This window comes from Anabrus simplex, chromosome 5, assembly GCF_040414725.1.
Source record: "Anabrus simplex isolate iqAnaSimp1 chromosome 5, ASM4041472v1, whole genome shotgun sequence".
Lineage (NCBI taxonomy): Eukaryota > Metazoa > Arthropoda > Insecta > Orthoptera > Tettigoniidae > Anabrus > Anabrus simplex.
Genome location: NC_090269.1, coordinates 19052826 through 19067050, shown reverse-complemented (window position 1 = coordinate 19067050; position 14225 = coordinate 19052826). Strand labels below are relative to the sequence as shown.

Here is a 14225-nt window from a genome sequence, read left to right as displayed (position 1 = left end):
ATTTTGAAAGTTATTTTAAGTTTGCTGACTCATTATAATTTCCAACATGTAATGTTTTAGGTACTATATGCCTCGATGCTCTGAATCATCATTAAGATTAAAGGTTGGAGGAGGAAATTTGATCCAACATTCAACTCCAGTTGTAGAATTACGAGCTCCTTTTGTACAAACACACATGGGACCCATGAGACTCAGGAATTTCCATCGTCCTCCTATGAAGAGATTTTCTCATGGAGTTCTTGCACATCCTGGACCCCATTCTGTATTGCCCCTAGTAAAACATATTCGAAAAAAAGCCAAGGTAAGAAGGAGAAGGGGAAACTAGAGAGAGAAGGAACAACAAGAACTGAATAAGTAGAACCTGGTTTTTTGTAATGCAAAAATAGTATGTTTAGAAAGTGTTTGCTGTAGAATAGAAGTCAAACTGAGAATGATTCACTCTGGAAATGAAAAATATTCTTAACAACAGAAAGGAGAAAAGATACGTTTCATGTACTTTTGATCTATTTATTATTTGCATGATATAGGCAACTGGTTATGGAATTAGCTGGTTATGGAAGGGAAAACTTTGAGAGAAAGAATTCTTAACCTAATTTAGAACACAAAGTACTTCCACATAATCTCACACTGGACTGTTTTATTAAACTCTCGCTGATTGTAAAATGCCTAAATATTTATTCTTTTGCTCTAACCTATTCTAGGAAGTGTATATCATTCACAATCTTGTTTTGATGAGTAATTCTTCCTCTCAGTTTCTCCTTGACTGTATTACTTGTATTCTATACAAGGAAACCCATACAGCCAATGAAGAAGAGTTTCGGAAAAGGGGCCACATTAATAGTTACACAGCTCTTGGTGCAACATGTCACAGTGCACATGGTAGAGCTACTTATGTTCATAATAATATCCAAGTTGCCTCATTGCTCTTTCAAAACGAAAACGAAGACATCCATTGTGTTGCTGTGCAAGTGGCAGATGTTACTATTTTTAACATTTATAAACCCCCAAATGCACAGTGGCCAAGTACCGTTCTACCTACTGCTCAACACCCTGCAGTTTATACAGGCAACTTCAACAGCCATCACGAACTATGGAAGTACTGGAATAACAATGAATGTGAAACGAAACTCGTAGAATGGACAGAAATGAACTATCTCCATCTGATTTTTGACCCAAAAGATCTTGGTACTTTCCAATCAGCTGCATGGAATAGGGATTTCAATCCTGACCTGTGTTTTGTTAACTGCAATGAGGGAGGACAGCCCTTACATACCAGTCGTAAAGTGTTAAGACACGTTCTCCACAGTCAACATCGCCCCATTGTAGTGGATATTGGCATCAAAATTCCTGTTGTATGGTCAATACCACATGCTCGGTGGAACTTCAGAAAAGCAAATTGGTCAACATGTACCACTGACCTCAATAAATGTGTTCGGTGGATTGCTTCCATGCACAACAATTACAAGCGTTTCGTAGGTGCAGTTATGATGGTGGCTAAGAAGAGAATACCTAGAGGCTATAGAAAAGAATACATCCCTGGTTGGAATGTTGAGACTGATGTATTCTATAACGAATATCTCCAGAGTGGTGATGAAGACATAGCTGATGAACTTCTTTCCAGAATGGATACTACCCGGAGAGAATGGTGGATTGAAACAGTGGAGAATATCTACCTAACTCATTCCAGTAGAAGAGCTTGGAGGCTCCTCAGAAAACTTGGAGGAAGCACACCTTTGGTGAAGCAAAAGCATGGAGTTACTCCGGATGAAGTAGCATCTCACATCGTCACAACTTCTCAAACTCCATCAGATAAGAAACATACCAAATACATACGACGCCAGCTCCAAATTCTGAAATCAAGAGCACCTCCCACATCAAGGTATTCACAACCGTTTACAGTGCAAGATATCAATGCTGCTCTCAAAGACGTAAAACCAAATAAAGCTCCAGGTTTTGATGGCATTCATCCAGAATTTCTCATTCATTTAGGAAAGAATGCAAGAAGTTGGCTGGCAAGGTTTTATACCGACCTTCTACAGAATGGACAACTCCTGGCAGAATTCAAATGAACAAAAGTGGTTTCCATCTTCTAACCAGGTAAGCCTGCCAATGACCCAAGCAGTTATAGACCAATTGCCCTTCTTAGTTGCTGTTATAAGGTTTTTGAGAGGCTAATCTACAACAGAATCAGCGCAACTATTTTTCAGCATATTCCAGTTGATGAAGCCGGATTCGGGCCAAATCGTAGCTGCTGCGGTCAAGTGCTTTCACTGACATCCTACATTGAAGCAGGTTTCCAGAAACAACTTAAGACCTCAGCTGCATTAATTGATCTTACAGCAGCATTTGACACAGTCTGGAGGGAAGGATTAATTAACAAGCTTCTCCGAATTGTACCCTGTAGGACCATCGTGCAGGTTATAAATAATATGCTCATTGCCAGAAGATTTCAAGTGTGTATGGAAACAGTATGAGTAGAGAAAGGAAGCTCAAAAATGGATTACCTCAAGGATCGGTACTGTCTCCCCTACTGTTCAATTTGTATATCTCCGATCTCCCAGAAGCATCATCACGAAAATTCTGTTATGCTGATGATATAACACTAGCCACTCAACATCGAGACCTTAGTGTGACAGAAGAAGTGCTACAAAGAGACTTTATTTCACTTGAAACATACTTCAAGAAATGGCGACTGAATCCTAAACCGAGCAAAACTAAGTGTCATGTTTTCACCTGAATAATCGCCAAGCTGGCATTAAACTTTACATATGTTTTTGCCATTGTGAACTTCGGCACAGCTGGCATCCAAAATATTTGGGCATTACACTTGATCGCACACTATCTTACAAACAACATCTTATGAATCTGTCCGAAAAGCTCAAAACACATAATAATATCCTTCAGAAATTGTGTGGCTCAAGTTGGGGTTCATCAGCAAAGACTTCAAGATCTGCTTTGGGACTGGTTTTCTCGTGTGCTGAGTACTGTGCACCAGTTTGGCTGAATAGCCCATATACAAGACTCACTGATACTTAACTGAATGCTAGCATGTGGTTAATATCTGGTACTATCCAGTCCACACCCCTTTATTGGCTCCCAATTCTGTCAGGTATAATGCCGCCTGATTTAAGAAGATCAAATGCTCTCATTCGAGAGTTCAAGAATATAGAAATGAACCCTCAACTGCCTGTTCTGGATGATATTACTGTTCTCAAGATAATGAGGCTCAAGTCACGTCATCCATCTTTGCTTGATGATGTCACATTGGCTGATGGGAATTTTCACCCTTTAGAAGAATGAAGAAGTCGCTGGAAAGTTGCCACAGACAGTTCCTTACACAACATCTTTTCTGGTGAACATCTTCCTGGTGGACATCATCTACCGCGTAAGATTTGGACCACTCTGAATCAGGTGAGAACAAATCATGGACGATGCAGGGATGCCCTTCATAAGTGGAAATTTATTTCATCACCAGAGTGTGACTGTGGTGCATCTCGGCAGACGATCCCCCATATTGTAAGTGAATGTACACAACGTTCCTACACAGGTAGCCTGAGTGACTTTTTGGAACCAACAGAGGAAGCCATACAGTGGATCACCCAACTGGACATTCTGTTATAAAACATGTTTCTTGTCTGTGTATATTTGTAAATATTATATACTTGTATATACAGTAGAACCTCGATAATTCGAAATCGGTTAATTCAAAATCCCGCCTAATTCGAAGAAGCTCTCGTACCCGGAAACATGAGATACAGTTTTGCATGTTATTTAAATTGTTTAATTCGAAATACGGATAATTCGTAATTCGAAGTACAATGTCGGCCCCATTACCGAAATTCAGACTTTTAATTCGAATCTGCCTTTACATTTTAAAACAATAGTATGTTACAGAGTAATTTCTACTCGAAATTTATCCGCTCCGCGTCATAATAGAACGCGCGTTCCTTAACGTGGAAGGGTAGCTTTCCGCACTTACACTCACTTCGGTGGGTTTACAGTGCGCTTCATGATTGCTAAATTGAATGAAATCGGAATTCTTTTGTATTCAACCTTTTAATGAACGCCGTAATATCACTCAACAGGCAGTGTGTGGAAAAACAGAATCCGCGAACACTGGCGATGCCGGCAGTTGACGAAAAAGCGTAGGCACCGAACAATATTGTCATTGCCGGTGAAACTGCATTGCTTTATTTTAATGCAAGCCCAAACGGTCTTATGGTTTTAAATGGGTCATAGTAGTACGTTGCAATGCTCATGGGATGGAAGCGAGAAACTTTATCCCCTCGTCATAGGAAAGTTCGATAAACCACGATGTTTCAAGGGCGTCGGGCACTTTCCATGCCAGTACAAAGCATATAAAAATGCGAACAGTACAGAAATCCAAAAAAATAATGCATTTGCACAGGGGGACCGGCATAATTTATCCTCGTCTTTGATTGTGTGATTTTTTTTTTCTTTCGTTGCGTGAGGTTATGTTTGTCAGTGATTTATCCAAGTGCATTATTTGAACATTGTAAATGTACCTTGTTGGATACATGTCGGAAACAGTTTTTTTCCATGGCATTTGAAAGGTTTAAACTGTGAATCGAGGTGATTGCATGTATTAATGGGTCTTAGAATACTTTGTGACGCGGCAAGTGTTTACATTTCTGAAGTACGAAAGAAGTTGGCGGGAAATCGTACAAGGATATAGAGTCATAGAAAAGTTCGATTTTAAGGGCATCGGGTACTTCCTTTGTAAATACAAGGCATCTAAAATGCATTAAGTATAGTAATCCAATTAATAAAGCACTTGCACATGGGAGCCAGCATAGATTTCTCCTCGTCTTTGAATCATGCTTTTTTTTTTTCTTTCGTTACGTGAGGTTATGTTTGCCAGTGAGATATCCGAGTGAATTACTTGAATACTGTAAATGCACTTTCTTGGATACATTTTGGGAATAGTTCTTTTTTCATGGCATTTGAAGGGTATAAACTGTGAATCAAGGTTAACTGCATGCAGTAACAGGCCATAGAATATTTTGTAATGCGGCAAGGGTTGGTACTTCTGAATTGCGAATTGGCGGTTAATTCGAAATCACTTAATTCGAAGTCAGATTTTTGAGTCCCAACGACTTCGAATTAACGAGGTTTTACTGTATGTATCTAACTTGTTGCCTTATGCCAATAATAATACTTGTATTCGACTGTTATTTGATGATATTTCAACCATCTGAGATACATACCTGATGTTTTCTTTCTGTTCCATCAGCAAAGGGAGCAAGAACGTGCAGCGTCTGGTGGTGGAGATGTATTCTTCATGAGAACTGCTGAAGATCTTACTGGACGCGATGGGGATTTGGTTCTTATTGAGTTCTGTGAAGAACATCCACCTCTGATGAATCAGGTATACATTGACATTTGTCGTTTTAATACTTGATGGTGACTCAATGCAATTGTAATTTTGGAATAAAACCATACTTTAGTTTGAGGACATTCACTCTGGGGGCAGGAAATTCTAGTATTATATTTTTTATCAGAAAAAATGAAGTAGAAATAGTTGCATTAAATAGGTACATGTGAAGTTGTCTAAGGTAAATTTCATTTCTTTAAATATGTCCTCAGTATTTTATGGAATCGGATTAAGTTAATTTATCTCTTGGTTTTCTGTGGCATTAACCTGAAGTTCATATGACATTAGGTGGTTTGGTTCATGGAAGTCAGTGATAGATTTTCTGAACTTGTATACACAGTTTCTTTATTATATAAATATAATGGTAAAAGAACAGTGAAGTGTATGAATATACATCAAAGCCATGTAGGAGTTTGAAATTCTGAGGAAATAGATCAGTGTCAGATAGATGTATGGCAATTACTAGTTCAGATCCAAGGAATACTGACAGATCCTATCCCAGTCAAATCCATTCTAAACTAGGATGTCTTGTGATAAGAAAACTAAGAAATAGACATTGAGGCTTAAAAGTAGGGACTGACAGATCATCTGGAGAACTTTGCTGATGACCTATATTTGCTACTTATAATAGCTTCAACAACATGGGAGCAAATATGATGATCTGAAAGACAAAACAAAAATTGTCACCGTTCTAAAACAAACCATGCGGATTATCATTGCTGTCATAAAACCAACCCCACTGCACTGGCCTCCAGTCCTTAGCCTCATTCTTCCTCCATTCTAGACTGCAGGACCAAATAAAATACAGGCCAAAAAAACACTTCCAGTTCATCCATAGAATCACATCGGCCTGACTGAAATCCAGACACCCTTCTCTATTGCTGGCTCAAAAGCTGTTGAAAGAAAATTACTGTGGATTGTGAACCTGGAAAGAAGAATGGAGTGCAATCTTCAATCTTCGAGCCTATGCAGCCCCCGCCCAGATTTCATCTTTCGCAAAGTGTATGGGTCCCACTAAACAGAGTGCACACTGGACATGGAAGAAGGGACTCTGCAATGTATTCTTGACTGCAGGGAAGAATTCCAGACAATGCAACAAATCACCTCCAAATGCCCACACAGAACCTTCTGCAGGACTATTGTTGACATTCTGACTGCGAAAAAAATGGTTATTCAGTGGCTGCAACAACTAGATATCCCAGTTTAGTTTACTCTGGTGTTGGTATCCGTACCAAGTGCATGCAACTTACGAAAAACATAGGGACATTCACTTCAAAACAAATTAAACAATAGATCACTACATCTGATGAAAAGGGAATACCTATTCAAATTACTAATGTTCCCCTTAAAGCTACATAAGTCATTACCCATAATACTAATACTAATAATACTAATGAACAAACATAAATTATCAATCAAGTTGCTCATCTACACAGATAAGGATACCAACTCCCAGATCAACTTGAGAACATTGGCTGCTGTAGGAACAACGAAACAGTTCAGCATCATCCACAGCAGTTTTGATGTGTTATTTAATCTTAAGTTTGGATATGTTTGTTTGGACCTCATCAGTGTTTTAAATTAAGACTGTAAATTGTGTCATACCATAGTGTTTATATTATTATTGGTTATATGTGTGCTTATGTCTTCCAATTGGAGCGTGGCTGAAGGTGACCCAATATATATGGGGTCGAAACTAGTGCCAGTTTTATAAGACAATATACTGTACATCTAAAGATATTGAATAGGTGGACCCTTCTTATCCTTTGATAGTATTTTGTGGATTCAAAAACGTCATGAAATTCCTTACTAATGAGAACAAAATTAAAATCTATCAGAAAGTGGACTGGCACCCGCATCTTTAAGCGTGCAGAGGTAGTGCGAATGTTGAAATGTTTGAGTTTCACTCGAGTTTTGACTTGATCATTCAAGTTGGTTGAATCAAAGTTTTATTTATTTTAAAATGGCGGCCAAATTCACAGTTGAATGTAACCTCCAATTCATTGTCTAAGAGTGTGACCAGAAAATAATGTTTAATAACCCACTGCTCCAAGATAAAAGCCTTCTGCTGACATTTGTTTTTAGAAAGAGGCTGATCTGCAATAATACTTTGATATTTTTATTGGCCCCCATGCAAATGTTTTCATATTTTTGTTGTCTGATGTTTTTCACACCTTTCAGTGCAATTTTGTTATTTTATAATCCCCAGCAGAAAGGTTTCCTCATATTTGTTTTCTCGTGTTCTTCACACCTTTTAATATTCTCCTCTCATCCTTAGAAATGGTAGATAATAGTTTTCATTGTACCTGCAAATACATGACATTAAATGCTGTCGTATCGGAAAAAATCGCATCTAGTGTTTTCATATTCCTGTTGGATAGTTTTTATTCAAGTATTCATTAGTACGTTTTCTCGATTAACACATTCTTTCTCTTGTCCCCTGCAGAAACTTCTTAATGAGGCTTGGCTGAATATATTTAGTTTCATTTCTGTATGTATTTTTCTTTCTCCTTTCTGTATTGTACATATCTTTCTCTATTTCTGTATTGTGTTTTTCTTTCACTTTTCTGTATCATTTGTTTTGTAAATTATTCATTGTGTTTTCATCATATTCTTTCTTCCTCAGTTTGTGCTCGATTTCCTTTGATTCTACTTAAAAATTATTTTCTCTTGTGCATTTCCATATAAACTATTGTACTTGTAGGTTGGAATGTGCTCTAAAATCAAGAACTACTACAAAAGGAAAGCTGGTAAAGATCAAGGACCTCAAGAGTACCGCTATGGAGAGGTGGCATATGCCCATACATCACCATTTTTGGGAACATTACCTCCAGGCCAGTCACTACAAGCAGTTGAGAATAACATGTATCGGGCCCCAATTTATGAACACAAGATTCCAGAAACAGATTTTCTAGTCATTAGAACAAGGTATGTATATTTATCTAAGAACTTAAAGTTATTCTTCAGTGTTGCCATCTAAAATGTAGAGTATACAGTATATTAGCACGTTTCTTTAGTTATGTTTGGTTGAAAAGAATTATTTCTGTGGGATATATGGATAGTTCCGAGCTTTTTACAGTTGAACCTGCCCTAACGGGCAATTTTATTCAGCAGACACCTCTCTATACGGACATTTTTCCAATAAACTGATTTTATTTTACATAAGACGTGTTAAATAAGCCTCATTTAAGTGGACACCTCAAATTCCGGACAGCAGACATTGCCATTCGTCTCGTCCACTTGTCTTAAGCGGACACTTTACATGTTCCAGGACAAAATGGCCAAGCAGGCATCAATTTTTGTGGTGGGACAAAGTCTCTCATAGTGCGTTGGCACTGCCGGTGGCTTCAGGTGGCCTACGCATATCATCGTCATCATCATCATCATCATCATCATTTCCCCTTATTAAGCTCCTGCCGGGTTGGGGTATTTATGGTACTTCTCCATCTTCCTCTTTCCCACCATTCTTCTGCCACGATCTTGTCCCAGTCTAAATTTAGTCTTCTTATGCCGCTCTTCACTGATTCAATCCATCTTGTTCTAGGTCTTCCTCTTGCTCCCTTGCCCTCGCATTTTGCCTCCAGCATCTGTCTTCGAATTCTATTCTCCTCCATCCTCTTTATATGTCCAAACCACCTTAGTTTATTCTCTGCCTTTATATTATTCCATAACTTAAGTGTTTGAAATTGGTCCATTCAGCTTTGTAAGGAACTGTTTCATTCAAGAAGTAAAATGAAAATCGACATAAACTGAGATAGTCTACCTCATTGATGAAGTGACTCTGTACTGTCTCATGAGTTGAAAGCTACTGTTAAGAGATATAAAACTCTCTGCAGCGTTATTGGGATAAGTTGTTGTTTTTTTTTTTTTTTTGCTAGTGGCTTTATGTCGCATTGACACAGATAGGTCTTATGGCGACGATGGGATAGGAAATGCCTTGGAGTTGGAAGGAAGCGGCCGTGGCCTTACTTAAGGTACAGTCGCAGCATTTGCCTGGTGTGAAAATAGGAAACCACGGAAAACCATCTTCAGGGCTGTCGACAGTGGGATTCGAACCCACTATCTCCCGGATGCAAACTCACAGCCGCACGCCTCTAACCGCATGGCCAACTCGCCCGGTGGGATAAGTTTATTTTCAAGGAAGCAGAGTTAATACTATGATGGAAAGTGTTTTATGATTCCAGTTTTAGCAAGAATTTGAGGGTGGTAGCTATTTATTATATTGACATTAAGCTCTGTCTGTCTGTCTGTCTGTCTGTCTGTCTGTCTGTCTGTCTGTCTGTCTGTCTGTCTGTCTGTCTGTCTGTCTGTCTGTCTGTCTGTCTGTCTGCAGAGTATGTAAAACCACTGGTATAGACTGAAGCTACAGTAGAACCTCGTTAATCCATCACCTTCGGGACTGAGGCATGGTTGGAATCCAAGAAAGGTCGAATTCCCAGAGGAGCATTGGTATTTAATGTAAACTGTCATAATGATAAAAGTACAATAAGTACAGTTAGAAGTCCATTATAGTGAGAATTCATAACAGCAAAAAATTTATTCACTATAGTGGATTGTCATTTTACCAGATTTTTGTATAAAGTCGGAAGAAACCCCATACACATTAAAATCGGTATGAAAAGGCAATCAGTTTATTCAAAACTTGCGTTTCTGCAGATGATATCCACACTACGGCTTACTTCTTTGTTATTTTTTGTGAAAGTGTAAGTTTAATTTCATTCTGAAAAAATTTTAGTACCGTATTTCTCTGAATCCAAGACGAACCCCACTTTTTCCTTCAAAAATTTAAATCAGGCTCAAAAAGTGCTTTGTAAAATCATACGAATGCCTTTGTTGTACAGTACGCATTGTAGACGCTGAACATTGGCTTTTGTTTTGCCGGTTTTTTTTTTTTTGCAGCTGCACAATTATTCTTTATTTCTGCAGGTTTAATGACCATTAACTTAAAATTGGCATCATAATAGCGAAGAGAACCTGTTGAAAATTTGCCGGCAATACCTATTCCATGTGTCTCTACAATACGACGATCCATCAGGAAAATATTCTTGCTGCTTATAAAACTGTTACTTTTACTCAGCGTCAGATATAACCGGCTATTGTTATTCGTACGTCTCGCTGGCCGGATTCGGCCAATTTCAGCGGCTAGCAATGTATAGGCCTATTCACAGACGCTGAAGGTCAAGGAACGAGTTTATTGCGCCGCGGTATTGGCATTCTGCCCTTGAGTTTTTCGTGCACATACCTCACATTTTCATCTTCGACTTCTTTAAAGCATCCTTGTTGCGGACCACTGAATGCATTTTTTGTACAGTACGCATTTTTTAAAGCTGTCTTTGTCTTCATGCTAATGTCAAATATTGGCTTTAGTTAGCCCTGTGCACAATTATTCTACATTTCCAAGTGTTTAATAACCATTCACTTAAAATTGGCATCATAATATCGACGAGAACCCGTTGTTAGTTTGCCGGTAATACCTGTTCCACGTATCTTTGAAAATGACTATCCATCATGAAAATGTTCTTGCTGTCTATAAAACTTAATTTTACTAAGCGTCAGGTACAGTAGACGCGTTATAACTCTGCCACTCAGTAGTCGTGGCCTTTCTAGGAATTCGAAGGCTCGCATTTTCCGATGCCATTCTGCTGATTTGAGAAACTTTTTGTAGAGGCTAATGGAACGTCATTCCCTCTCCACTATTTCCCAAGATCCAGTGACGTTACACATAGGCACTGTACAACTGGTTGTCGCGGCTAGCGATGTATGATAAAGAGGTGGTCCGTTTATTGTCAGCGAGTTTTCTGTGTACGTGCGTGTGCGGGGGTGAAAAGAAGCAGCATGGTTACCGCAGTAGTTGCCAGTGGTATTTGTTACTGTTAGGTCGGGAATGCAAGACAACCCATTGATTTTTCACATTAAATTCTGAGAAGAAAAAAAAGTATTGGATTCGGAGAAATGGGGTATCGCTGAGAGGCTTCTGTGGCAAACATTTCAGATTTTTTCTTCAAACAGCGTCGCCTAACCTAATCGTGTATGTATCATGAAAACGTATTTGAAATGCATGTAGAGAAATGATAACCTCCTCGCTAAAAGTTTCCATGTGAATAGACTTTCCGAAATGTAACCAGATGCGAGAAAATATGAACTATCCTCTGAAATCAGTGATGTACTCTGCCATATCTTGAGGTGTATCATATTCTTACTTAACTTTAGCCTTTATTTTTAACAAGTTAACAACTGCTATTGGCCACGTTATTTATGCATTTATTACGAAAACGTGTTATCCTCTTTCATTTCAAATTTTCTTTATTTTACAGCAGTCAACGAGTATTAATTATCGACTCCAACATCGCCTTCGAATTTTGACGAGAGAGCTTGTAAATGCATATAGTGAGAAAACTATACTGTACCGAAGATGATTGATTGCATTTTGTGGCAAACGTTTCAGTTTTCTTATTCAAACATAACCGGGCCGACGACCTTCGATGTTAGGCCCCTTAAAGCAACAAGCATCAGCAGCCTAACATAACTGTACTATACGTATGATGAAAACACGCTTCAAGATCCAGTAGAGAAATTATAACCTTCTTGCTATAAATCTACATGATAATAACCTTTCCGTAATTTAACCAGATGTGAGAAAATATAAACTAACCTCTGAGATCAATTATGCACTCTGCCGTATCTCGAGGTGTATCCCATTCTTACTTAATTGCAGTATTTAGCATTAAAATTAAGCAATCGTTTAGTCAGCCTTTATTTTTAGTGAGTTAACAACACTTATCAAACATGTTATTTATGCATTTGTTATGAAAATGTCTTCTTTCATTTCAAATTTTCTTTATGAAACAGCCGTCGACAGGTATTACTATCGACCTTAACATCGCCTTCGAATTTCGATGATAATAATAATGTTATTTGCTTTACGTCCCACTAACTACTTTTACGGTCTTTGGAGACGCCGAGGTGCCGGAATTTAGTCCCACAGGAGTTCTTTTACGTGCCAGTAGATCTACCGACACGAGGCTGTCATATTTGAGCACCTTCAAATACCACCGGACTGAGCCAGGATCGAACCTGCCAAGTTGGGGTTAGAAGGCCAGCGCCTTAACCGTCTGAGCCACTCAGCCCGGCGAATTTTGATGAGAGAACTCAATAGTGGAAATAGCGATGAAACGATACCGAAGGTAATCGATCACATGCAGCATAATTGCTGGGGTGCATAAATATTGGTAACGGGAAAAATCGCACGCGCTTAAGCGTTCGTAATAACAGATGCGTCAGTCGCCGTGACCGGAGGATAATACACAGTTGTAACGGGGTTCTCGTTATATGCCGTACTTGCTATAGCGGACTTCTACTGTTCATACAGTACAATAATAAATAGGCATACCTTAAAGAATAAAAAATGTTGGTAATGCTCATTAGTCAGACAGAGGACATTTGAGATTTGACTGCTTTATCCCTCTGTTTTCTTATCTGCAAAATGTCCATGGGTATGGAACAAGAATTCTGTTTGGTGTACAGAAGAGCTAAATTGAAAGCCTGCTTGGTATCTGTATGGGATGTTCGACCAGGAGATTTGTCATTTTCATCATCATCATCATCGTCTTATTGTTCAGTAGTGTCTGCACTCTGGACGGAAGCTGCCATGATCTGATATTCATCTATTTCTTCTTCTGTTGTGCAGACAACATCAGTATGAGAAAGCCACTTGTCATGAACATCAAATTTCAAGATTTGCAAGTCTTGGATGTTTGCGTGTGTATCTTCATTTTGATCAATTTCAGCTGCCATGTGGGAGATTTTAGCCCTGTCCGGTTAATTCCTCTGGCTTGAAGTCTGGGTGTTTGTGTTTGTCTTATACTCCGTACGGCTCTAAATTGGCGTTTTGGCGGATTTTGGCTCTGTCTGGTGGTTATGCGCTGAAGCATAGACATCCAATCAATCCCAAGCTGTCATTCATATCGATTTATATCGGCAGAGCACGATCTCCGAACCTAGTTGCCAACTCTAATATTTATATTTACCACATGGTTAACCTATCTCGTTCAGCGTGTGTGCTATTCGGTACGGTTCGCGATATTTTGCATTTTCCTTCAGTAATTAGTGTGTTTTTCATATTGTTGGAGGGTTCCAGTGACTCTGAGATCAATAGAGTGTTCCCTTTGTAGGCCATAACCTCCTTCCAGTACCAGCCATTAGCGGTGAGTGACGTGTTATTTCCTCATTCTCTTTTATTCTTAATAATAATATATTCCCTTTTAGTGTCAGATGTTGTTAGTAAGTGTAGTTTTTGTGAATTTGTTTTCAATCCATATTCATTAGTTTTTCTGAGTGCGGTATTACATTTTACGAGGGCTGTTTATCGCTGTTGTATTGCATCAGCTGTTCTCGCGGGCGTAGCACGCTGGCAACAGAGGAAAGGCAATGCTCATTTGTTTTGCGAAACTTCAATTTAGAAGTAAGGCCGTGCGGAGTATAATACATACCTCATCATTTACACAAATTACCAACCACCATAGAAACACAAATGTTGATTACATTCCTCCATATCTATTTCGTATTAGGCATATGGCTGTAGAACTGGTCCAAGTCTACGTATGATGCAGATCTCACCCCCGACCCCACCAGGTTGTGGGAAAAGTGTCAGAGAAAAAAAAAAAGTAAAAAATCAAATAAATGTGTATAAATATATATATTGTAGCAGTAAAATAGTCCGACTTTATGAATGAATTTTAAAGTTAGCACGAAGTAGATCTCAGGGCAATACTGGATGATTAGGGCTTGGTACAGGAGGCAGGGTCCTATCTACAAGAAATTTTTTAAATAG

The 14225-nt window shown here is 38.8% G+C and overlaps 1 protein-coding gene across 1 annotated transcript in view; it reads left to right on the top strand.

The window, feature by feature from the left end:
• Taf1 (TATA-box binding protein associated factor 1) overlaps window positions 1-14225 on the top strand; it is a 320423-nt gene that overhangs the window by 119507 nt on the left and 186691 nt on the right. The window contains exons 9-11 of the mRNA XM_067146785.2: window positions 61-301; window positions 5255-5389; window positions 8100-8323. Of these exons, the coding sequence (XP_067002886.1) occupies window positions 61-301; window positions 5255-5389; window positions 8100-8323 (600 nt within the window). The remainder of the gene's footprint in view (window positions 1-60; window positions 302-5254; window positions 5390-8099; window positions 8324-14225) is intronic.